Source organism: Dendrobium catenatum, unplaced genomic scaffold, assembly GCF_001605985.2.
Source record: "Dendrobium catenatum unplaced genomic scaffold, ASM160598v2 fragScaff_scaffold_1202, whole genome shotgun sequence".
NCBI lineage: Eukaryota > Viridiplantae > Streptophyta > Magnoliopsida > Asparagales > Orchidaceae > Dendrobium > Dendrobium catenatum.
In genome coordinates this window covers 210,178-237,236 of record NW_021319664.1, presented here as the reverse complement: position 1 = coordinate 237,236, position 27,059 = coordinate 210,178, and the positions used below count along the sequence as shown (strand labels likewise).

At 33.2% G+C, this 27,059-nt stretch overlaps 1 protein-coding gene across 2 annotated transcripts in view; it reads right to left on the bottom strand.

Moving 5' to 3' along the window:
• The window catches only part of LOC110093261 (mitochondrial outer membrane import complex protein METAXIN), a 64,308-nt gene that overhangs the window by 24,350 nt on the left and 12,899 nt on the right, over positions 1 to 27,059 (bottom strand). For both annotated transcript variants that reach the window (XM_020818091.2, XM_020818092.2), the window contains exons 2-4: positions 23,504 to 23,844; positions 2,374 to 2,450; positions 2,185 to 2,245 (exon numbers count right to left, since the gene is read on the bottom strand). In XM_020818091.2, the coding sequence (XP_020673750.1) occupies positions 2,185 to 2,245; positions 2,374 to 2,450; positions 23,504 to 23,844 (479 nt within the window). The remainder of the gene's footprint in view (positions 1 to 2,184; positions 2,246 to 2,373; positions 2,451 to 23,503; positions 23,845 to 27,059) is intronic.

The window sequence follows — 27,059 nt, the reverse complement described above, 5'->3', positions numbered from 1 at the left end:
AAGACTTGGTTATAAAATATTAGAAATGATTTTTTTTTTATTAGATTTAAATCAGAATTTGACTTTAACAGGACATAATGGCGGAAAAGGATTCATGTAGCCGACCCCACGTAGTGGGACAAAGGCTTGATGTTGTTGTTGTTGTGCAAAACAAAAATCAAAGCTGTATGACAATGACATATCCAAATGAGTATGGTATGTCAGACAGTTGATATTACATGAAGTTTCCTTGCAAAATAAAGAATGAAAATTTTGATTGTATTGACTTACAGAAAATTCATGAAGAAACTAACACAAGGCATGGAAAAAAAGGTAGAAGATGAAGACAATAGTTAAAGCTTGCACCAACACAAGAAAGTTCATTTAGTTTAAATTCTTTTTCACCTCTTTACCACCTTGTGCCCAGCCAAATAATCACTTAAACTCACAAAATTAGCTTTATATTTTTCTTTACTAATTGAAGAGTTTGATACTAAATTTTCTGAAGCTAAGTACGGTTCTATCAACCCATATTCTGATTCATTTTGGAATTTTATACTTGTGCCAAATTGTGTTCTTTACCTTAGTTTTTGTAAGATTTCATCGAAATTCTTTGCTTTATAATTTTCTGAGAGCCAATTACAATTTTCAATAAAAAAATTGGTTCTTTGCTCATTATTAAACTTTTTATCAGAAATTGAATCAATCATAAGTAGAAGAATTAGAAATGATAAAAAGAATTGTGACAAACAAGTACTTTCATTACTATGCATTTAAAGTTACTCCAGGCATTTCATTTTAAATTTCAGGTATCTTAACAGACATTAAGTTGAGAAGTCACCAATATAATAAACACGAAAGTTGCTATAGGCAAGACAAATACATAAGAGTTGTGTATTCCATTGATGCTTGGTAACGTATTGACAAACCTCTTATAGATGGAATAAAACCTCAAACCATCATTTTGATATACAGATTTATAAACTGGCTAAATTAATGTGCATGAAAAACTTTTCTTTTAAAGAAAGAGCTGCTCAATACATCCGACTTTCCACCAATGGATGGTCTAGATGAGAGTCGTACGCGGAATTACCCAATGTTGCAAGATTATTACTATTCATGAAAACTTCCATGTGAATGCCAAAAGAAAATCCACCTAGCTCTTTCTGCCATCTCTTTTTATTCCTTCATCATTAAGACTTTGATCCCAATTTGTCCTCTTTCCTCTCTCTTGTCTTCCTCCTACCATCTCTTCCTCTTTCTCTCCGCATTTTTCTCCCCCCTTCTCTTTAGTCTTTCAAATAAATATTCTCCTTCCTCCGATATCTCTTCCTTCCTCCCGCACTTCTCTTCCTACAGATAAAACTCATCTTCCTGCCACTTCTACTCATCTCCCACTTCTTTACTGCTCTTCCTTACATCTACTTGTCTGTCCCCTCCATTTTCAGCTATGTTCCTCTTGTTTCATTGCAATAATAAACCTATAATCTTCCTTCAACTCATCCCCTGTGTACATAGAAGCCCAAATTTTGATGGGTAGATGAGGCGGAGTAAGTTGTGGTTTAAACGCTGGCTTTCTCATTTTTTATAATGGGTAAGAATGAAACCCGGATGCTTTAAGGTTATGTTTTAAACATCCTCGTTACTAAAGGGATCATGTTTTTAATGGGTCAACCAAGCTTATTGAAAGTCCAAGATTTTAAGGGTAGACAATATTTTGGTTTTTATTCATTAAATTCCTCAAACTAGTTTTTTTTTTTCAGTAAATATGCATGGGTGGTGCATTCATAACAAGGGTCACGCATAATAGAATAACTGGGAACATTGCAAATGCTAGAAAGAGAATAAAAAACAGGCTGTTTGCAAGGAATATAATTATCCAGATAGGTGAATGACTGCTTTTCCACACCAATGCTTACAAATTTATTGACGTCACCATAAAATCTAGAATTGTATGATCTCGTTTTCAATCCAAATTAAAAAAGAATACATACAATAACTGATTTTAAAATGAGATTTCAACTCGGATGACACCAGAAGGCCCTTGATTCACACCTAAAAATACACTAGTAAGACCAATAAATAGCAATGCTAGCATAGATTATTGCAGCTTAACTGCGTCAAACTATGTAAAAGGATCAATTAAAAAATGATTTCCAGACATAGTCTTCATCAATGCATTGGAATCGTAAATATAGAACTTACAGGCAAAACATGTAGCACAAAAAGGGCATGTCCAAGGAATAGAGCATCGACACTCGTAGGCCTATAAATAACCAAACGAAAACTGACAATAATATTCTACACAATTTCATAAAAAGTACATTAAAAATAGACAAAAAAAAAAAGATCAATAAAATAGGAATCGATAGAACCAAGCAATGCAAGTAGAACCTGTCCTCAAAGAAAAATGATTGATCCCCCAATCTCAAGGATGAAGCAACATATGCTAATGTAGCATTTCTATATATCTGCAAATGAAGATTACTGATCTGATTACTATTTTAAAAAATAATAATAATAATAATCAGTTAATCATAAATGCAAAATTCAATAATATACAAATGAGTGCCAAGAGAACTATAATAATTGTGAAACAATAAACTGTCATGCAGAACTAATGCAACAAATAAACAAAAAGATTTGAAGGAAGCTATCCTATAGTAATGAACTAACTACGAAGAGTTTTTAGTTCAAAGGTCATATTATGATGCAAATAACAAGAAAATTTTTAGTGATAGAAAAACCTGAAGTGAGACTTCAGCTAAACTTTTCAATATGAGTCTGACCGACTCTTCTTTGAAGTGATCAATGTGAGAGCAAATTATTATAATGTTTAACTTATATATTATGTTATTTTAAGTTATAGCATGTTTATTTCATTTAACAAGGGCATGGGCATGATGGCCCTTTTAAGTCCTCTTAATGTTATTGTTATTAAATAAAAGGATCCGCTACCATATAAAAAGTTCTTAGGCATGTTTTATCATTATGTATGAATGAATGAAAGTATAACTGTGGTTAATTTTTATCTGAAACTACTTGAGGTTCCTAGAAAGAGATCCGCCAACAAGAACATAAGCAATTCTAGGACTTGAAGAGGCTAGTATTCTCTTCTTGCCCATACAATAAAGCATCATAGTGACTTGGCGAGTAGTCCCTTCTTAGAAAAATTTATCTATCTTATGATAAAACATAAATTTCTATCTTCTGAGAAAACATAAATTCATTAACTTCATTAAAAATAAAAATACCACTACATAGCAAAATGTTCTTTTGCTGTAGTGATTGTATGAGGAAAGACAACACCAGCACATTATGTATGTAGACCGAGGATTAATCTAGTAATAGGCAAGGAAAAAAAAGCTGCTCCTAAGTCCAAGTTGCACCACTTAGTGTTAGAAGCTCGTAGTTCCTTCTTGCCTATACGATAAAGCACCTTAGTGCCTTGGCAAGTTGTAGCAGTATTCGCCTCCAATAGTTTGTCTTACTCCAACTCATTCTCTCATCTTATCACCAAGTCATTAAGAGCGGTCGGATTTCTCAGCTCATCACCTACCATGGTAGATTTAAATAATTGAGGTCCTCCACATTAGCGCCAAGTAAATAAAAATATAGGCATATAGCTCCAACTGGTATGCATTTTCACCAATCCACATGATTATTTTGAACAACACATACCATATTGGCTTGAGCTTGTGGCCTTCTTTGGGATACTCGTTGATGTGAATCCATATGTGGTCTCCTTTATATCTTCTTCCTACTAGGTGTTGATCATGTCTCATGAACCCTTCAATCCTAGGAATCATTGATCCTTTCATAACCTTTATCATTTTTCTTAGCTAATGGTGTTTCGTCAATAGTAGATTTGACATCAAATGGACATTGAGGTATGTATCCTAAACATATCTTACATGGACCTCAGTTGGTGGAATTGTGCATTAAATAGTTGAATGCATAAATAATGTAGGAAAGGCTTTCATCCCATATCTTTGGATATTGAGAATCTGAACCAAAGTTAATTATTTTCATAAGTCCAAATAAATGCCAAAAAAGGAGGTTTGTGATGTTTTATTTATTAAGTCATAAGGATGATCAGTATTGAGAACTTTGCAACCACACAAAAAGCATAGTTTTGATCTGTGTGGGTTGTGAGCAAACCTCCCCAAAAATTCATGGAGTATAAATTCATTGTTGGGTCCGACTCAAGGCCAGCAATGGCAGATAAAGTTGTCCCATCATTGACTTGAGACCTACAATAGTGTATAAAGTGATTGCATCCAATTAGAAAGTTTTGATGTGAAGCATGTTCCGTGGCCAGCAAACAAAATGTTGCATGATGAAAACAATGTGTTCAGCCACATTGGAGGTGTGTGCTTCTCTTACCACTTCAATTTTTTCACCACCTTTCAAAACACAAATTGAGTCTCATTGTAAAATATTCCTTCCTTGAAGATGAAACCCTCATTCTAAGCTCTTTCAATGGCGTCATTTAAGTCATCATTCGGCCTATATTAGTCGATGCACTACTCATATTGGCATGGTTGAAATAGCATGATTATTGAAAGAAATAGCATGCAAGAATACATGCCCACAATGTTGTTCAGCGCTCACTTATGGTATTGATGATCAAGTTGAATCGTTGTCGGTAAACCATCCATTTCATGTGTATGGCTTACTAAAGCTTTGATAGAGTCAGAAGGCACTAAAGTGGTCTTTGGTTGATGTGAACCACAATTTCATTCCCTGATAGATATTATCGTCAATGTTTCACATCTCGATGAAGTGTCAATAACCACTTATCACAATTTGGATAATTATTTTGAGCACCTTGTAGCATATTGGAGTAGTATGCCACATGAAGGCTTCGTTTGAGATAGCTTTTGATCACTATTTTTTGATACATTCAATATTTTTTTATACTAGAAAGTTATTGTAGAAAGCAGTATGAAAGTTATCCCAAACGATGCCAAAGTCCACGTATTATAGTTGAGCCAATTTTATAACCCAACTATGATGCACAAACACGAACAAGGCCACAAACACGGACATAGCAATACGGATACGAAACAACACGGACACGAAACACGTAAATTATTGAAAATGTAGGACACGAACAAGGGTAGACACGGAATTATAATTTTTATATTCTAAAAAGTGGTGTATAAAAATTGAATAAATATAATATTAAAAATAATTTAGAAATGATAATTCATTTAACTAAAATTTGTGCTTAAAATGATAAATATTAGGATGTCAAGCGTCGGACTTCGATGTCGTGTATCAGGCATCAAGAGAGGAGACGACAATATTATTGAGAGTCGGGCATCGATGTTATGCAATGGGCATCTGCCATCGATGTTGAGAGGGTGTTATTTGTCAATGTTAAAAAGATGTCAAATAAAGATGAGTTGTCAAGTTGTGGTTGTAGAGATTGCTTGCGTCGTGTATCAATGTCAAGACGGTGTTAAACTTTAATGTGGAGATTGCTTTGAAATGTCAATGTTGTAATGACGTTAGATGTCGATGTTGAGATGACATCGGACATTGTTATGAAACCAAAATCGCAACCCGCCAAAGAGAAATGAAAATGAGAATATTCGATGAATGGGGTATTGAATGTAGACGATAGATTTGACATTGTGGATAGAAAATAAGAAATTTAGTTTTTATATTTTAAATAAATAAAAATTTAAATACAAGAACTTATATTTAAAAAATTTTATAAAATATTTAAGACGCGTGTCGGACACATGAGTCCAATTTGTATATAATAATTTTTTTAATCGGACACCTTTTTTGCATGTATGACATGTATCGGAGTGTCAGACGCGTGTCGTGTCGAATACATGTCGGGCACTGCACGCCTCTTTAAGGAGAAGTATCGATGCATCATAGTAACCTAATGAATTGTCTTCAACCTTAAATTGACATTAGTGATTTGGTAAGGCTAACATTGGTGTTCACTTACCCTTATTTTTAATAGAAGAAATATGTCCTCATGTTTGTTTTCTTAAGACAATTGGTTGACCTTTATAAATGAGTGAAGGGTGAGATGAGAAGTTCAGCATAAACCCCATCACATATTAGCAAGTGGCAAACAACTGTCACATTTGTAGGATGTGCGATTTCTTAATTGTTTTCACCTTGTCTAGATCTATCTCAATCTCCAATTTGCCAACTTTGGACCCTAAGTATGGCCTTTCTACCAAAGAGACACTTCACGTGGTTCAAGTATAATTGATTTATTTAGAGGTTGAACACTTTTCGGGCATGGTGTGGTGCTTCACCCATGTTCAACTATATATAAAGATGCCAACAATGTAACTAATCACAAAGTTTTTCATGAAAGATCTCATAATATAATTCATGGGAATCATAGAATTATAGATACCAAATGCCATCACTATCCACTCATATAGTCCATGTCCCATCCCATACACAATCTTCTACATGTCTTACTCCTGGATTGAACTTGATGGTGGACAAGTTTTAAATCCAATTTGGTGAAAATATTTGGATACATCAAATGGGCCAATAAATCAACTAGACAAAAGTAGTGTACATTCTTACAATGATATTATTTGAAGCCTAGTAGTCTATGAAAATGAGCCAATTATCATTTTTGGTATCATGATAACACCGCTGTTGCCAAGTCCCAAGTCCTGGATGAGAAAAGTGAAGGATTGCGTTAGGTAGTCGAGAGCCAAAATAAAACTTGTTGAATAATCATGACATGAATCCTTTAAAAAAGTGCGTTAATGTTAGGGCATCCCGTGGAAACAACACGTTGTATGGCCTAAATACAGTGACAAGTGTGTAAAGGCCGCTGCACCGATGCCCGGATGCAGTATTAAATAGGCAAGGGTTCCACATCAAGGGTGGATGTGGGCAAAAAAGCTAGCCCATGAAACTAAAATAGAATATGAACTTAGAATATAGATTCCTTTAAATGAAAATTAATGGAATTAATAGATATTATGATTCATAGGAAGATAAATATTCTATGTATTCAAGATACTAAATGGGTTGGAGAGAAAGCGAAGGAGATTGATAGTTTAGGATTTAAATTATGATATTCGGATAGGAGTCATACTAAAAATGGTACAAGTGTGATTATAGATAAGAGTTTAAAGGATAATGTTATAAAAATTAATATAATTTGAAATAGAATTATAGCTTTAAAGATTGTTGTTGATACTAAGATTATTAATATTATAAGTGCTTATGCTCATCAAATAGATTTGGATATGAGTTCAAAATTAAAATTTTGGAATGACTTAGAAGAATTAATACAAAAGATACCTCTTAAATAAAGAGTTTTTATTGGAGGAGAATTAAATGAACAAATTAGTGGAGAGGTATATGATTTTAAAAGCATTCATGGTGACCATGAGTTTGGAACGATAAATGAAGGTGATAAGATCATATTAATTTTTTCTCTAGCTTGTGATTTTTTAATTGCTAATATATTATTTAAGAAAAGAGATGAACATCTCATAACTTATATAAATGAATATAGTAAAACTCAGATTAATTATTTTCTTATAAGAAAATAAGATCGTTTAGATTGCAAAGATTGTAAAGTTATTCCGAGTGAAAATTTATATACCCAACATCGATTATTAGTTTTGGACTTTAAGATAAATGGGCAGAAAATAAAAAAAAAATCAAATAAAACGATATTCTAGGATTAGATGTGGGCATTTAAAGAATATTAATAAAAATATTTTTTAAGAGTAAGATTTTGTCTAATGTTATGTGAAAAAAAGTAGCTAGTGATATTAAGAATATTGCAAAAGATGTGTTTGGAGTATCAAAGTGAAAAGTTTCTTATAGTAAAAATAGTTGGCGGTGGAATCCAAATGTGAAAGAAAAGATAAAAAAAATAAGAAAATTTATTATAAAAATTATTTTAGATATAAAAATTCTGATGATTGGAAAAGATATAAAGAGGCATATAAAGAATCTAAGAAAACAATATGCAATGCAAAGATCTTAGCTTTTAATGATTTATATAATATATTAGATAGTAAGGAGTGAGAAAGATATATGTATAAGTTAGTCAAACAAAGAGATTGTAGTAAGGATTTAGTTCAAGTGAAATGTATTAGGAGTAGGGTGTCAATTTCGGGTCACGGGTCAGGTTCAGGTCGAACACGGAATTGACTCGGCACTATTCAAGTCAATCCGAACCCTACCTGTTTTTGCAAACGAGTCAGTTTTTCAGACCCGAACCCGGGTCAACCCAACTCGACCAAAATGACCCGAACCGAAAAAAAAAAATTATTAGTTTATGGGTCAAAGAATGGGCTAATCTCTATGTTTTGGGTCAAAATGGGTCGAAAACGGAACAAAATCAAGTTTTCGGGTCAAAACAGGTCATTTTTTAGTCAATTTTGGGTCAAATGGTCAACCTGAACCCGACCCGATTTTTGTAACAGATCGAATTGTTGAACCCGAACCCGACCCGTTTCGGGTCCGGGTTGACCCTAACTTGGAATTTTTGGATCGGGTTTGAATCGGGTTTTTGGGTCGTGTCAAATATTGACACCCGTATTAAGGAGAAAGATCTAAAAGTACTTTTCTTAGAAGATGTTATTAAATAAAGGTGAATGAGATATTTTGTTAAACTTTTTAATGAAGAATGTAAAAATATGACTGACTTTAGTGACCTTAGCACCCTAAATGAAAATAAAAATTTCTATTTTTATCGGCATATTAGTAAAATCGAAGTTAAAAAGGCATAAAATAAAATGAAGTGTGGAAAAGCTGTTGGACCTGATGATATTTAAATAGAGGTGTGGAAATGTTTAAGAGATGAAGGAATTTCTTGGTTTACTAAACTTTTTAAAATTGTTTTAGAATATTAAAAAAATGACAGATGATTGGACAATGAGTGTGTTAATTCTTATTTTTAAGAATAATGGTGATGCATAAGATTGTGCGAATTATAGAGGAATTAAGTTAATGTGTCATACATTAAAAATATGGGAGCTAGTTATGGAACGTAGGTTGCGACATGATACTAATGTTTCTCAAAATCAATTTGGATTCGTGTCGGGTAGGTCTACTATGGAAATCATACATTTATTAAAAGGTTTGATAGAGAAATATAGAGAATAAGGAGGATCTACCTATGATATTTATTAATTTAGAGAAATCATATGATAAAGTTTCAAGAGAAGTGCTATGGAGAGTTCTTGAAAAGAAAGGAGTAAATAACACTTATATTCAAATCATTAAAGATATGTATGTAAGAGATATTACTTATGTTCAAACGCAAGGTGGTTTGGCCAAGTATTCTCAGATTTCGGTTGGATTACATCAAGGATCATCCTTAAGCTCATATCATTTTGCTTTAGTCATGGATGTTCTCACTAGACATTTGCAAGAGGATGTACCTTAGTGTATGCTTTTTGTTGATGATATTTTTCTTGTTGATAAGACTAGAGAGGGAGTTGAAAGTAAACTTTAATTATGGAGGTCAAGCTAAGAGTCTAAAGGTTTTCACTTGACTAAATCTAAAACAAAATATATGGAGTGTAAATTTAGTAGTAATATACCTAGTGAGGGGATTGTGACTTTGGGCAATCATGTCATTAATAAGAGTACATGTTTAGATATCTTGGATCTATTGTTCAGAGTGATGATGAAATAGATGGGGATATTATCAATAGAGTTCAAGTTGGATGGTTAAAGTGGATGAATGCATCAGGCTTATTGTGTAATAGAAAAATCCCCCTCAAACTTAAGGGAAAATTCTATAAGATGGTGGTGAGACCTGCAATACTTTATGGTGTCGAATGTTGGTCATTAAAAGAGAAGCATAATACTAAGTTAAGTGTTGCAGAGATGAATATGCTTAGGTGGATGAGTGGCTTTACTTTTAGAGATAGGATATGAAATGAGCATATACGTGAAAAGGTTGGAGTAGCGCCAGTGAAAGATAAGATTAGAGAGAGTCACCTTAGATGGTTTGGTCACATAAAAAAGCGGCCTTCCGATGACCCGGTTAGGAATATAGAGGTATTAGATTTGACTTATATTAAGAAAGATAGAGGTAGACCTAAAAAAAACTTGGTTAGAAAATATTTGAAATAGTCTTTATTTATTAGATTTAAACGAGAATTTGACTTTTAACAGGACACAATGAAGAAAAAGGATTTTATGTAGCTGACCCCACGTAGTGGAACAAAGGCTTGATGTTATTGTTGTTGTTGGTATCATGATAACTAGGAAACCAAAAGAACTATTTAGTTGATAACTCGATCAAATGAGCTTGCAAATTGCTTTTTGATCTCATCACTCTAACACCAATTGCAATACAACCCAATGTTGGCGAGTGGGGAATTAGAGCTAAGTTGAATCTCATGCTTCGATGTTCAACATAGCGATAATCCTAAGGGTGTCAATAACTGACGACACGAAAACCCAACCCGAACTCAACCCGAAAAATCCGGGTTCGGGTCAACCCGTTAAAGAAATGGGTTGGGTTCGGGCCTAATTTATGGACCCGTATATAATTCAGGTCATGTTCAGGTCAACCCGTTAACTCGAAGATGACCCGAACCCGGCCCGTGGTTAGCGACATTAATACGAGTATACGACCATGGGCATTTTATTATCTAACCCCCCGCGGCTTTGCGCCTTTTCCTGATTGAGTTCTGAGCTCATTCTCATTTTAGGGATTTTGGAATTTAGGGTTTCACTTTCACTCTTTCACACGCAGGCCACAGTCATAGCTCACTGCCTCGCTAGCGTTCTCGATCTCGACTTTTTCATTTCTCATCATCTCTTGATTCTTGATTCCTTCCTATTTCGGTATTTCCTCCAGCAGCAGCCAAGTAGTCAGGCTTCCCGCCTTCCGCTATGGCTTGTATTCTGTAATCAGTAATCTCATGAATAATTTTGGTTTTGGTATTTTAGATATTGTTGTTTGAGTGTTTTGAAAGTGAAGTAGAAACTTGAACTGCGTTTGGGTTTTGGAGAATAGTTTTTTCGATTTTACTGTTTTAGATGTTCCAGAGTTTCAAATTTTTTATTTTTAGGAATTTTCCTTGTTTGTTGTCTTGCACGCTTATTGTTTAACATGTTCTTGACATGTAATATGTTGGTCTTGAAATTGTTTAATAAATACATTTTCCCAATTTGTAATCTTGGGGGGCTTGTTTCTTGAAATTGTTGCAGATGATGGTTCTTTGCCAGGTTCATCCTTAGCCTATAAGAGTTGAGGCCTTGAACCCTAACACATTGAGTGTCGCTTTTATTTATTTTTTTGTTGCACGTTCATTGGTGAGATGTTCAAATGAATGATTATACATGCGATTAGCCAATTATTCAAAGTCATGCATTCAGCAAAGCAGTTGACTAAATGTATTTTGTAAATTGTAATGTTTTTCTTTTGTATTTTTAATTTCAAAAAGTTATAATGATTTTGTAATTTGTAATGTACTTTTAAAATATAAAGAATTAATGAAATTTAAATTTTATTGTTTATTGCTTCATTGCAATTTGAATTTTATACGTTTAGAATTTACACAATTTTTATATTTTTATTTCTAAAAATTTCCCCAAAAAAAAATTGTCGGGTTGGCGGGTCATGTCGACCCGACCCGGTTTTAGCTCAGGTAAGGTTCGGGTCCAAGAAGTGGACCCATATGGCTAAATTGGTCGGGTTCGGGTCAACCTATTTAGCTCTGGATTAGTTCGGGTTCACCCGAACCAGACAAGTTGACCCGAATTGACACCCCTAGATAATCCTTTTGAGTCTTGTAAAAGTGTTCAATACTCCTCCACGAGTTGTTGTCATCTCTGCCCTTTACCTAAAGGAAAGAGTGAGAGCATCTCCATTAAACCTTTTGTTCGGAATCTTCTACTTTCGCTCAAACTAAAGAGTTAGCATTGCCATTTTATTTTTCTAATTGGATGAAGAGCATGCTGAAACGTTGGCAAGCATTTATAATATTATTGATTTGCCATGTCACCACCATAGCCATGGGCCAGCAATCCTTACTCTTGTTGATGGTACAGTTGATAACATCCATGATATCAATATTGTTGTGTCCTTTTAAAGTAAATGAAATCTCAGACCCATATAGATAGACTATTAAAGATATTTGGAAAATACCAAAAGGAACAACCTCAACACATCCTTAGCGGTGTCAATAAATGACCCGGTCTAATCCCAAAAATTTCAAGCCGAGTTTAGTTTGATTTGACCCAAATTGACCCAATTATCATTCAGGTTTGAGTTAAATGGGGTTATATTTAGACTAAACATAATATGTTGATATAAAAAGATAGCATAACCTATATAATAAATGGGTCAAATAGTTCAATTTGGGTTTGATGGATTTGAGTTAAGACGAATTCAAGTCAAACATTTTGAATCATATGATAAGCAGGTCGGATTTGGGTCAAGCATATTTAGTTCAGTTCAGCTTTAGGATAGACCCAAATCTCAGCCACCAACTTGAATCGACACCCCTACACATCAGCTCGCTGATGTACTCTCAAGTGATGATAAAATGAATGTGACATTATCTATTTGGATTTATGAATCTTTATAAATCCAACTACGTGAATAAGGTTGTGGGTAATGAGTCATCTCCAAGAATAATCGCTCTAGGTTCGAGCATATTAAATTCTTCTAACTCCATGTGTTGATGGTGATGTTGATCACTTCTAATTTGACCAAGATGTGCAAAGTGAACAATTTATTTACACACGAGTTATAAAGGTACGAGTCTAGTCTTCCACTTCAGCATTGTGATAAAGAAAAAACTCCACTTCAGACTTCAACATTGCGATAAAGAAAAAACTCCAAATGATTTACCAATTCTAATATTTGAGTTAAATCAACCAGAGTATCTCATTCTCTTCTTTCCCATTCTCATTCCCCTTCTTAAACTTCTCCATGATGAGCTCTAGATGAAGTTTCTAATAATTCCATCAACCGTGATTATTAATTTTACAATGATTATAATAGAGAATTATTAATCATGAAGATAATAGACGGCCGCCTTTTCATTATCCAAATTTTCCATTCTACCAAAATTTGAATCTCCTCACACTTGGGTGTGTAAGAATTCTCTCCCATAACTTTTTTTTTTTTTTTCATTTTAATGGTAATGACAAAAACATTAGCCTAACCAATATCTTTGACCAAAAAAAGGAGTTTGCTGGAAATGTTGTAATGTAGCCATAGCATTAACTTTATTAATACTGACACCTCCTCCCATTGTATTTCTATAATGAGGATTTTTTTTAGATTTGTAGTGACTCTTGCATTTAGCGTAATTCATTCTAGTTCTGTTGATCTTCCTCATATGACATGGTGTAAACATTTGGTGCTTCTAATGTAGATGAGTGTTCCACTACGTTAAAGCATAGTAGGGGTACTTGAGATGGGTAAATGAACCCTTCTCTTGAGAAGAATATCGATCGAGACTGAAGTAAGTTTTGAGTTGATTCAATCAAGCATCAGTTCATAGCATTAATAGAACCATCATAAGTGGGGATATCAATTCTAGCATCCACCTTGAATGGTCTAGTCCATCCCTCCTTCAGTGAAGGTAACAAAATCTTGTGCTCTTCATTTGGTTTATCATCTTTCTTCACGGAATGATTCACAGCCTCTGGCTCTCATAAATAGATTTCACTTGTGGTCATTTATCCATGTTGAAATGGTTCTTCATTCATTGTTAGAGTCTATTTATTGAACATCTCCATCATTTTCAACACCTATGTTTGTAAGATCATGGCTTTAGTAACCAAGTCATCGGATGTCTCCTAGTTATGTTAACTTTGCATCATCCCATCATCCTCCTTGGCTAGACTAAGGGCAAAAATCCCATCATCCTCCTTGGATGGACTAAGGGCAAAAAGTAGTTATCGTGTTTCCATGAAGTCATTATTCATCAACATCAAGCATTAGGGTCGAAAAAACTTGGCATTCCAATACCATACTAATTTGAAACTATTAGGTCCTTGGAAACTGATTCTACAACAACAACACAACTAATTCGAGAACACAGAGATGATTTCTCTATCTCCCAAGGAAACAAACCTATGTTTAATAGAAAGACCATTAAAAACAAGAAGTTCTTTTCTAGTGATTGCACAAGTACTTCTCTAAAAACCCCCTAATTCATCCATTCTCCCAAAATATAAATGAGGCAAATGTTAAAAGCCAAAAACATCAATTTAAAAAAGGAAAGAGTGGTTGCAAGAAAGTCACACCTCTACAAGAAATTATCAAAGACAATGCTAGTAAATAATCCATTCATTTTGAAGAAAATTATTCTTCTATGAAATATAACCACAGGAGAACCATTCGACAATAAGGATTGATTCGAAAGACACACAATATAGAGGATGTCATTCAGTTATTTAGCTATATTCCTTTGAAAAACCGTTCTGTTGTGAGTTAATTTATAATGATGATTGTCAAATCTAATAAAAAACTATTTGAATGTAAATCATTTATCTCTGCTCATATAATTGATCCCCTAATCTATCTAGCCTTCTTCCTCAGTGTTCAATCAACCCTCTCCCCTCCTATAATAGGTATCATAAGATTCCTTCCCCCTCCTTATTTAAAGTCAAGAGTCTTCCCCCTTCTAGTTTGTTTTAGATACTCCATATCCCTCTCTCTCTCCAACCTTACGATTATATGAAGGTTTATTATTTTCCCCTTCTCTTAATTAACCTGCCGTGCTCACCAACACTTTTATATCCCAGGGATATAAAGAAATTTTCTCAAAAGATACGAAGAAAACTACAATAGTGGAGGAAGTTTATGACTAGAATATGGGTTAATCATAGTATTTCAAAGTGATCTCTTGCAAACTAGCATACACAAGGGTCACAACCAACATGCATCCTTATCAAATCAACAAACTTCACAAGCAAAACATGGGCAAACCAAACTTAAATAGGGAAATTAGAGACCATAGTAACAAGACATTATTGTAAAGCACCAAAGCAAATGGCAGAAAATTTGACATCAATGCATATATATATATATATATATATATATATCAATGTTTAAAATTGCGTAATTGGGTATTGAGACGTTTTTTATTCATGAGGCGAAGCGTAAGCCTCAAGGCATTCTGAGGCGTAAGCCTCAAAATCAAAAAATTGCGTAAAGTGATAATAATTGTCAAAAGTGATTTTTTATATAATACCTAAATAATATGTTAAATGATGACATATTAACTTCATATTGAATTATGAATTAACAAATTGATATACATATGAAACAAAAAATTGCACAAGATCTAAAGTGACAAGTAATAAATTTCATGAAATAGAATTAAAATCCAAATATTATAAAAACAAAACAATATTAAATATAGAAATTGCATAAAAGTGTTATATAACATCAAGTTTAACTCCTTTTTGTTTGTCAATTCTTCACTCATTTATATTTAATTCTTAATGAAAGCTAAAATAGTAGCAACAACTTAGGAATTATTTGCACTGTCATCACTGAGGTGGTCTTCATCTGAGTTGTTGCATAACAAATTGTCTATCCCCAGCCTCATTCGGTAGAGTCGAATGCCTCACAATGTTTTTTTTATTTATTTCAATCATATTCATCTTTTAAAAATATTTTCATCAACATAAATATGAGATTAATGCTCCAAATTTTTTAGGGTGACTGTGTGCAGCTTTCAAGTGATTGTCGGTGACTACTATGATGGTGTTGGCTACGGCAAAGGCTGCGGGATGGAGGTAAAGGCAATCGAGAGAAAGTTGTTGTGCTCGAATATACATAAAAACGTGATTTATGTTAGTTTTAACAGAAAAAAAATATACAAATAGGGTGAGGTGTAAGCCTCACGCTAGCAATGCGAGGCGTGCCTCAAGGCGGACCTCAATCAAGTTGAGGCGCAAGCCTCATAAAAAAGCTAGAGGCGTAAGTCTGGAGGCGTTTTCCACTAGAATTGCGTTGAGACGTGCCTCAAGGCGAGTCTCATATTGCGCAATTTTAAACAATGATATATATATATATATATATATATATATATATACACACCGACCATAGGTATGCCTCAAAAACTAGCTTCAATGGGAGACAAACAAGTGAAAACATAATAGAGAAAAAATAGCTCAACATCATAGTAATCTTCAAAAGGAACATTCTAATGAAGGAGAGTATCACAAAGGTATAATACAAATCATAGACTTGTGGAGCTTGTTGGAATTGTAGGGCATGGGAAGGAATAGATTCTCTCGTATCCCTAATTCTTTAATTAACTCAAGATGACATTTAATCTAGAGTTGAACATGCCAAGCTTTGAGGGATAATTATAGGAATTAAAAAAAGTATAATGATGATGATGAGATTCATTAAGATAGTCATAATCAGTCTAGGATACCTATCTTATTGATAAGCAAAATGATATCCATAATCATAATATGTTATAAGATAACTATGTTAATATGATCTAGGAGATTTATTTTTTTACCATGAGTGAAAATTTCATCAAAAGCATTAAAAGAATAATCACAACTTTGATTGCTCCATGTAAAAGTTCACAATTTCCAATAATGAATGCAATCCACTTTAACTAAGAAAGTCTAATAAATGCAACAAAAGTTGCTGGCAACACTAGGCTAGATAGCTGGCTACTACAGCAGACATCTGGGAACAACGATGAGAGCCCTAGCTATGCCAAAACTTCTGGAAGGAGCAGGCAGTAGGCTAAGAACTAGAATAGAGACTGCTGATGGCTATAAAAATTGATTGAGGATCTTAATTTGTTGTTGGAAACTATGAGGAGACTAGTTGTTGCAGGTTGGAGTGGAACTATTAGTTGAAGTAAATTTAGGATGAATGGTTTGCTTGACTGCATGTACCTTAGTGGCTAGGGTGCTATTAGTGTGCAACATGAAATTTAATCTTGAATGATTTGGTGGACAGATTATGAGAGAGTAATTTAGGGGAGTCTAGAGAAAGATTCCCCAATTTATCCAAAAATAAATAAATAAAAATTTTATGCATGAGGATTAGGAAATATTTTATGTTAGATTTTTTTTCTTTTTTTTTAAACATTTGTGACTTCTGGAGGGGTGGGGGGGGGGATTCTAACTCAAGTAGATCAAGTCATTAAAAAGAGTACATATTTTAGATATATCAGATTTATTGTTCAAAGTGATAGTGAAATAGATTGAGATATTATTAGTAGAATTCAAGTTGGATGGTTGAAGTAGAAGAATGCATCAGACTTGTTGTGTGATAGAAAACTACCTCTCAAACTTAAGGAAAAATTCTTTAAGATGATGGTGAGACCTGCAATGCTCATGGCGCCAAATGTTGGCCATTAAAAGAGAAGCATAAAATTTAGTTAAGTGTTGCGGAGATGAGGATGCTCAGGTGAATGAGTGGGTTTACTCTTAGAGATAGAATGTGAAATGAGTATACACATGAGAAGGTTGGAGTAGCTCTAGTGGCAGATAAGATTAGAGAGAGTCGCCTTACATGGTTTGGTCACATAAAACATTGGACTTCTAATAACCCAGTTAAGAAAATATATGTATTAAAACTGACATACGTTAAGAAAGGTAGATGTACCTAAAAAGACTTGGTTAGAAAGTATTAAAAATGATCTTTTTTTTAATTAGATTTAAATGAGAATTTGACTCTTAATAGAATAGAATGGAGAAAAAGAATTCATTAGCCGACTCCAGGTAGTGGGACAAAGGCTTAATATTGTTGTTATTGTTGCTTAACATTTGAACCAAGCAACTTATTAAAAGAAGAAAAAGAGGGTTCTTCTTGGTAAGATTTTCTAAGGCTCTGATATCAATTTGATGGCAACTAAGCATCTTAATTAAAGTGAATAGGAAACTGATATATAACTCAGTAAAACTATAGGGAGTGGAAGAGGAGAGGGATATGGATTACCAAGCACCAATCTAAAAGCGAAAAATATCACAAACCTTGGAAATATAGGAGACTCAATACACTAACAATAAAAAGAGAGGCTTGGTGATCACTCCTAGAGAAGAAGGCCAAAAAAAACAACTATTAATTCTATATTCATCCATGCATAACGAAAAAACCACCCTAGGATAACTTTGATATAAAAGAGCTCCTTTTATGTATGACTAGAACAGTCATAAGAATTTAAAGCACCATCATGTCCTTTTTTAAATAAATTAAACATGGCATAAACTAAACATAAAATGTATTATTGTCATAAATGAATATAAATTAAGTTGTTCTTAACTTGTCATATCAATCATATCAAGGTTGAGTTCATCAGGTTGTACATCACCTTTTAAACACCCAAGCAATGCATTAGGAAAATTAAGCCTTCATTAGACATCTTAAGGAGGATTGCTTTGGAAACAGTTATCATGCAGCAACAATAATGTAATAACTGAACTTGGAGTCGCATAAGGCGAAGAAGATGAGGGGGGGCGAGAGAGTCATTTCATCGCTTAGTGTTGGGGGTGATGGAATAAAAAGTCGAATCGACTATATCAGTTCCATCTCCTGCAGTCAAAAGAAAGATGAAGATCCCATCCCTTTAAATTGCTGAGAGATGAAAAGGAGATAGGGATAGACTGTGAGAGAGAAAGAGAGAGGGAGACATTGAGTGTGGGCTAAGAAACCTGTGGAAACGAGAAGAACGAGCACGAGTACGAGCCTGATAGATGAACTCAATGACAAGAAGACCAAGTGCAAGAAGGTTGATTAAACATTAAGGTTTTTATAATGAATTTATAAATTAGTTTTCTATAATTATAATATAGAAAAGTTGAGTTTTATATGATAATTTAAAACTAGGAATTTTATTTTATTTGTGATTACATAAATTTATCTTTTGTATTTTTGACAAAGGGCCAAGACAAGCTAGGGCATATCCACTATAGTGACAAGAGGCAATGTTCGTTCTAAATTATTATTGTTAGGTATTAGGGTTTAATCGGGAGGAGAACAATAAATTATAATTGTAATTTTATGATAAAATTATTAGTAATTAATTTAGAAAAGTTTATAATTTATTTTGAGTAGGAGTAATTTGAATTTAAAGTATTATTTATATTAACAAATTCAAAATTTTAATTTAGACACTACTTATATATTAGTTTTATAAGTTATAAGTTAAAATAAAGGTAAGAGCAAGGTAGATGGTGATTTTAGTACATTTGGATAAGATATAAACTTTAAGTAACAATGTTAGTTATTTTATGCAAGAGAGAGAGAGCATAAATTTTATAAATTATAAGAGATTTTAATTATACAAACAACAACAACATCAAGCCTTTATCCCACTACGTGGGGTTGGCTACATGAATCCTTTTTCTCCATTGTGTCCTATTAAAAGTCAAATTCTCGTTTAAATCTAATAAAGAAAGGTCATTCCTAATATTTTCTAACCAAGTCTTTTTAGGTCTACCCCTACCTTTCTTAACATAAGTCAAATCTAATACCTCTACTCTCCTAACCGGGTCATCGCAAGGCCGCCGTTTTATGTGACCAAACCATCTAAGGCGACTTTCTCTAATCTTATCTTCTACTGGAGCTACTCCAACCTTTTCACGTATATGCTCATTTCGTATCCTATCTCTAAGGGTAAAGCTACTCATCCACCTGAGCATCCTCATCTCTGCCACACTTAACTTAGTATTATGCTTCTCTTTTAAAGGCCAACATTCGGCACCATAAAGCATTGCAGGCCTCACTACCATCTTATAGAATTTTCCCTTAAGTTTGAGGGGTACATTTCTATCACATAACAAGCCCAATGCATTCCTCCACTTCAACCATCCAACTTGAATTCTGCTGATAATATCCCCATCTATTTCACCATCACTCTGAATAATAGATCCAAGATATCTAAAACGTGTACTCTTATTAATGACAAGAGATTTTAATTATGCAACTGATAAATTAAATGATTAGTGATGATTAGCATATTAATTATAGTATATATACTTATGTTAAAGAATGATATTTTAATTAGTAAAAGTAAATTTAAAACATCATAATAAAAAAAATTTATTTGAGATAATAATAATTATTAGATTATGAACTTTTTATTAATTTTTAAATTAAAAAATTGTGGTAAATATATAGAGAGAGAGAGAGAGTTTTTTTTTTATAATTCAATAACACATGATATTTTAATTAATAATTTGATTTATTCTAAGTAATAAATTATATCCTACTACAACAACAAAAACATCAAGCTTTTGTCCCACTACGTGGGGTCAGCTACATGAATCCATTTTTGCTATTGTGTCCAGTTAAAAGTCAAATTCTCATTTAAATCTAATAAAAAAAGATCATTTCTACTATTTTCTAACCAAGTCTTTTTAAGTCTGTCTCTATCTTTCTTAACATAAGTCAAATCTAATACCTCAACTTTCCTAACCGGGTCATCCGAAGGCCTCCGTTTAATGTGACCAAACCATCTAATGCGACTCTCTCTAATCTTATCTTCCATTGGAGCTACTCCAACCTTTTCACGTATATGCTCATTTCATATTCTATCTCTAAAGGTCAAGCCACTCATCCCCCTAAGCATCCTCATATCTACAACACTTAACTTAGTATTATGCTTCTCTTTTAATGGCCAACATTCGGCACCATAAAGCATTACAGGTCTCACCACCATCTTATAGAATTTTCCTTATGTTTGATGGGTACTTTTCTATCGCACAATAAGCATGATGCATTCCTCCACTTCAACCATCCAACTTGAATTCTGCTGATAATATCCCCATCAATTTCACCATCACTCTGAACAATAGATCCAAGATATATAAAATATGTATAATTATTAATGACTTGATCGCCCAAAGTCACAATCTCATCACTAGATCTATTGCTACTAAATTACACTCCATATATTTAGTTTTAGATCTACTCAAGCGAAAACTTTTACACTATAAAGTTGACCTCCATTATTCAAGTTTACATTCAACTCCTCTCTAGTCTTATCAACAAGAAGAATATCATCAGCAAAAAGCATACACCAAGGTACATCCTCTTGCAAATGTCTAATGAGAACATCCATGACTAAAGCAAAAAGATATGGACTTAAGGCTGATCCTTGATATAATCCAACCAAAATAGGAAAATACTTGGTCAAACCACCTTGTGTTTGAACACAAGTAATAGCTCTTGCATACATATCTTTAATAATTTGAATATAAGCATTATTAACTCCTTTTTTTTCAAGAACTCTCCATAGCACTTCTCTTGGAACTTTATCATATGCTTTCTCTAAATCAATAAATATCATATATAGATCCTCCATATTCTCTCTAAATTTCTCCATCAAACCTCTCGATAAATGCATGGCTTCCATAGTAGACCTACCCAGCATGAATCCAAAATTGATTTTGAGAAGCATTAGTATCACACCGCAACCTACACTCCATAACTCGCTCCCATAGTTTAAAGTATGACACATTAACTTAATTCTTGTGCATCACCTTTATTCTTAAAAATAGGAATTAACACACTCATTCTCCACTGATCTGGCATATTTTTATTCTTCAAAACAATATTAAAAAGTTTAGTAAGACAAAAAATTCCTTCATCTCCAAAGTATTTTCACATCTCTATTGGAATATCATTAGGTCCAACATTTTTTCCACACTTCATTTTTATTAAAGTCTCTCTAACTTTGGTTTTACTTATACGCCAATAAAAACAAAAATCTTTAATTTCATTTAGAGTGATAAAGTCAGTAAAGTCAATCGTGTTTTCACATTCTTCATTAAAAAGTTTAGCAAAATACCTCATCCACCTTTGTTGAATATCAACTTCTAAAAAAGTACTTTTTGATCTTCATCCTTAATACACTTCACTTGAACTAAATCCTTATTACTCATATCTCTTTGTTTGGCTAACATATACATATATCTTTCTCCCTCCTTAGTATCTAATCTATTATATAAATCATTTAAAGCTAAGCTCTTTGCATCGTAAATAACTTTCTTAGATTCCTTACAAGCCTCTTTATAGCTTTCCCAATTATCAGAATTTTTACATCTAAACCAATTTTTATAACAAATCTTCTTATTTTTTATCTTTCTTGCACATTTAGATTTCATCACCAACTATTTTTACTATAGGAGAAAACCCTTCGAAACTCCAAGCACATTTTTTGCAAAATTCTTAATATCACAAATCACTTTTTCCCACATAATATTGGCATCCTCATGCAAAGACAGAATCTTAAGATCTAAAATCTTACTCACAAAAATACTTTTGTTAATATATTTTAAATGCCCCTATCTAATCCTAAATAATCGTTTTACTTTATTTTTTATTTTTTACCCATTTATCTTAAAGTCTAAAACTAATAATAAATATTTGGTACATAATGATATTGGTGTTATTCAAAATATCGAGTTAGAAAAATTATATTCTAAAAGGAAAATTTTAAATATCGAGTTAGAAAAATTAAGATCGATTTATCATTTAGAATTTTAGTGATAAGGTCTTCATACAAGTTTTAAATCTATCAACGTCGGAGTAAGGAGTATGAGTGAAGTATCATAATACTTAGATTAGAGGCGAATACTCATGTTTCTAAATTATAGTAATAGTGTATATTCTTCTAAAGGCATTTTATCATTATTACAATTACTTATGTGTTATCTATGTTAAATGCAATTAATCATATTGAGCTTGATGATAGGCTTATAAATTTAGTCAAGTCATATATTGTTTATTATCAAATCATATAGAGAATTCAAATTAAATTATTAAGCAGAAGTACTTGCATGTGCATAATCAAATAATGGAGTACTCCCCACTTATGGTACTAGTTGGGGATTCAATGTAACTACACATATGAAATGAAAAAGGTTTTGGAAAAAAATTAGAAAAGAGAGTATCTTAATGGTGTTATTTAGACGGTATCTTCTGTGACAGTTGTATTAGTTACAAAAAATATTATAACAATAGATATATTCATAAAATATGATTAAAGGTCATTTCCAAATTTAAATATTATTAAATAAAGTTATCTTGAATTTTACAGCAAGCACACATATTATTCAAAATATCTTTTATTACTATAATTTAGAACCATGGCTGACAAAGTTAGATTTATGACTCCCTCCTATATTTACAAAATTATAGGAGAACCATTCAAAAAATTTTAATAAGTGGAAAAGAAGAAAATGTATACCATAGACGCGACATTCCGAGAGAAATATATTTGTTGAAATGGTTATAACATTTTTCATGTGTTTCCAATTTGTAGCGACTTTTTTAGTATATTGGAAATGGATATTGTTAGAAATTTTACAAAAGAAGATTTAACTATTCCCTCGATCCTTTGTTCCAGCATCATTATTTCGAGCTTCTTGGTGGGGTCATGACAACAAACAACAACAATAAGTCTTTATCCAACTACGTAAGGTTGCTACATGAATCATTTTTCTCTATTATGTCCCATTAGCTTGCAAAAGAATTAATTATTTTATTTTTATCCATTTATCACTTGAAAATTCATTACACATGAGGAAAAACAAATACCTCTTCCTCTCTTTCAGAAGCATTGGCATCTGTTATCCCAAGTCGTCTTTTCACATCTTGACTCTGTTTCTTATAAAGAACCTTCGCAAGTAGCCATGGTAGATCAGAGAAATATATTTTACAGGCATTACTACTATCCGAAGCCACCCAGATTTCATATTCTATTGCTGTGGCAAGCCATGTGTTGATCAATGCTTTTGTAGACAACCATTCAGAGAAGTAGGTATTTGGGGCTTTGGGGTCCAAATCAGCAATACCTTCTTGCTTTAGAGTTTCAATAACCCCTCCCTTTTCATTGTTAAATGCAACATAATATCCATACTCAAAATATGGAATATGATCTGTCAAATAGAAAGAGCGAAAAATCTTAGATCAAAAATACATCTTAATTAGAAATAGACAGGGAAAAACAAGAATATGTTGGTATGTGCCAAATCATATTTCTTTGAAAAAAATAACTCACTAAATAATATAAAAAATAGCAGTTTCAATTCATTCTCCCATGACTAAACAAGCATTCACACACCCTTTATTGCATTTGCCAGGTGCAATGATATTTTTTCAAAAAAACTGTAGCATCAATTTAACTAGATAAGGTAAAAGTAATAACCTTATTTTCATATATTAAAATTATATTGTCATAAATGGAATGAAAAGACAAGAAAATGGAGGTTCAATAGAGCCCATTGTCCAAGGGGTTAGCCAAAATGCTTCTAATGCAATAAAATTACCGACAATGTAATATGATGCTTTGCTTTTTTATTAGTTTCATTAGTAGTCATTTCATTTTCATTTAGTTAATTATTATTCCATTGTAATTTGGGGGCTCCCTTCAATAAACAGGGAGTTTGGTTTGTAATGAACCATTTTGGACAAAATGATCTAAGAAATGAAAATGAAATGAAACTAATGTTAAAAACATCATGATCATCAAAGCATAGAAATTTTCTCCTCATTAAAGCTAAATGAATATTGAACAAGCTCTCCTGTTGCCACAAGCAATCCCTGCATCAATTGAGCGCCCAAGTTTCTGTTATAGCCTGCTTGCTATATCCTAACTACTTTGAGCTCACGGACTAATGTCAAGTTTGCTGCCATTGAACACAGACCTTCATTGTTGAATTGCTCATGAAAACTGAATTATGCATTGTTTCCTGCATCTATACTACAGTTTTGTTTCAAATAGCTGCCGGATTGCTTTAAATCTACTACTACTTGAATCAGCTCACGGAATTCATATCAACCCATCTTAATGTATATCTCTAACTTGCTGCATCTTCAAATCCTACTAGTTAGTTCAACAAACAAGCGAGTATAATCCTCTACTGTTTACAACTAAAATAAGGAGCTGAATTTAATAATATATAGCAGGCTGTTAGCTTACCTTGATCTGCTGCCCATAAATTGACAAAAGTGATCTGCCTCCTGCTATTACTACTGATAGCATAAAGCTACTCTTTATGCTGAAATAGTTGAAATTATAAAGTGTTCTCTGGAAGAATGAAGATATGTATGATTATCCAGAGCCCCTCACCAAGATCACTCAAAAGCCTCAGGCAAGTTCTAAGAAATGTGCAAAATACAACTGAGCAATGTATTAACTCAATCATGAAAACAATGCGACAAAAAGGTTCAATATTTAATTAAGGTAGAATGATAAATCTACATATCATCCCTAGGCTTAATCATCCATATTCTAACAATATGCACCTTATAAGAATCCTTGCTTAAACCATCAATTGAAGTCTTCAATAGGCACAAACAAATGATGAGACAACACAAACAAATAATGGAGCTATCTCAAATCAATTTCCAATTTTTTTCCTGAAATGCATTCAAATTTACAATTTTAACAGGAGTAAACACAGAAATAATTCCCAGCTCATACAATATAAATGTTCATATTAGAAAACCCATTTAATGGTTTTTCTCACAATTGACTATACTTACAGATTCAAGAAAATAGAGTCAAGGTTCACCGCATTCATATAAAGTTCATGTTATAACAATTTGATAGTTTGCAAGAGGATGTACCTTGGTGCATGCTTTTTGCTGATGATATTTCTTCTTGTTGATAAGACTAGAGAGGGAGTTGAAGGTAAACTTGAACTATGGAGGTCAAACTTAGAGTCTAAAGGTTTTCGTTTGAGTAGATCTAAAACTGAATATATTGAGTGTAATTTTAGTAGTAATAGACACAGTGAGAGGATTGTGACTTTGGGCGATCAAGTCATTAATAAAAGTCTACGTTTTAGATATCTTGGATCTATTGTTCAGAGTGATGGTGAAATAGATGAGGATACTATCAGCATAATTCAAGTTGGATGGTTGATGTGGAGGAATGCATCAGGCTTGTTATGTGATAGAAAAATTCACCCCAAACTTAAGGGAAAATTCTATAAGTTGGTGGTGAGACCTGCAATGCTTTATGGAGTCAAATGTTGGCCATTAAAAGAGAAGCATATACTAAGTTAAGTGTTGCAGAGATGAGGATGCTCAGGTGTATAAGTGGCTTTACTCTTAGAGATAGGATACGAAATGAGCATATTCGTGAAAAGGTTGGAGTAGCTACAGAGGAAGATAAGATTAGATAGAGCTGCCTTAGATGGTTTCGTCATATAAAACGGCGGCTTTCTGATGACCCGATTAGGAAAGTAGAGGTATTAAATTTGACTTATGTTAAGAAAGGTAGAGGTAGACTTAAAAGGACTTGGTTAGATAATATTAGAAATAATCTTTCTTTATTAGATTTAAACGAGAATTTGACTTTTAACATGACACAATGGAGAAAAAGAATTCATGTAGCCGACCCCACGTAGTGGGACAAAGGCTTGATGTTGATGTTGATCGGTCCAAATACTTACAGAACTTATCACATGTGATGTAGAACATACATGAAAGGATGACTTAGATTAAGGAATTTGCAAGCTTAATTTTAAAAACCACAATAATTATATTTTTATATTGATTATAAGCGACAAAATAAAACACAAAGAGCATAGCCGCTGATCTCTGATGTCCTCATCATTCTCCCTGGGTGGGAGAAAACTCGACTCCGTCGAGTGGGTGTCTCGAGAACTCTCGTGCATCTGGGTCGATCTATTGTAGCTCCTCGCGCTCTAACCATGTATCCTCTGACTCTGGTTGACCTCTCCACCTTATCATATATCTTCTTTGTCCACCCTCATTTGTGAAAATAATGTCATCACTCGTAATCATGTCAACCTTCTCCATTATAGGTGATTGGAGAATATTTGGGAGCGGAGGTAGGCTGGGGTTCTCACAGGATGGGGTCGCACAAGGCTCAATTTGAAGTGTATTTGGTGGGTTAAATTCTGGACCCTCATAGGCTACTAAGTCTTCTATATTAATAGAGGAATGAATGTTGAACTCTGCATGCAGATCCACCACATAAGCATTGTTATTGATTTTCTTGACTGTTTTAAGTGGTCCCGCACTTCTAGCATGTGATTCCTTTACAGTTCTTTGTGGGAACCGCTCCGGACAAATCCGCACCATCGCTGAGTTACCAAACTCAAAAAGTTTTAAATTGTCG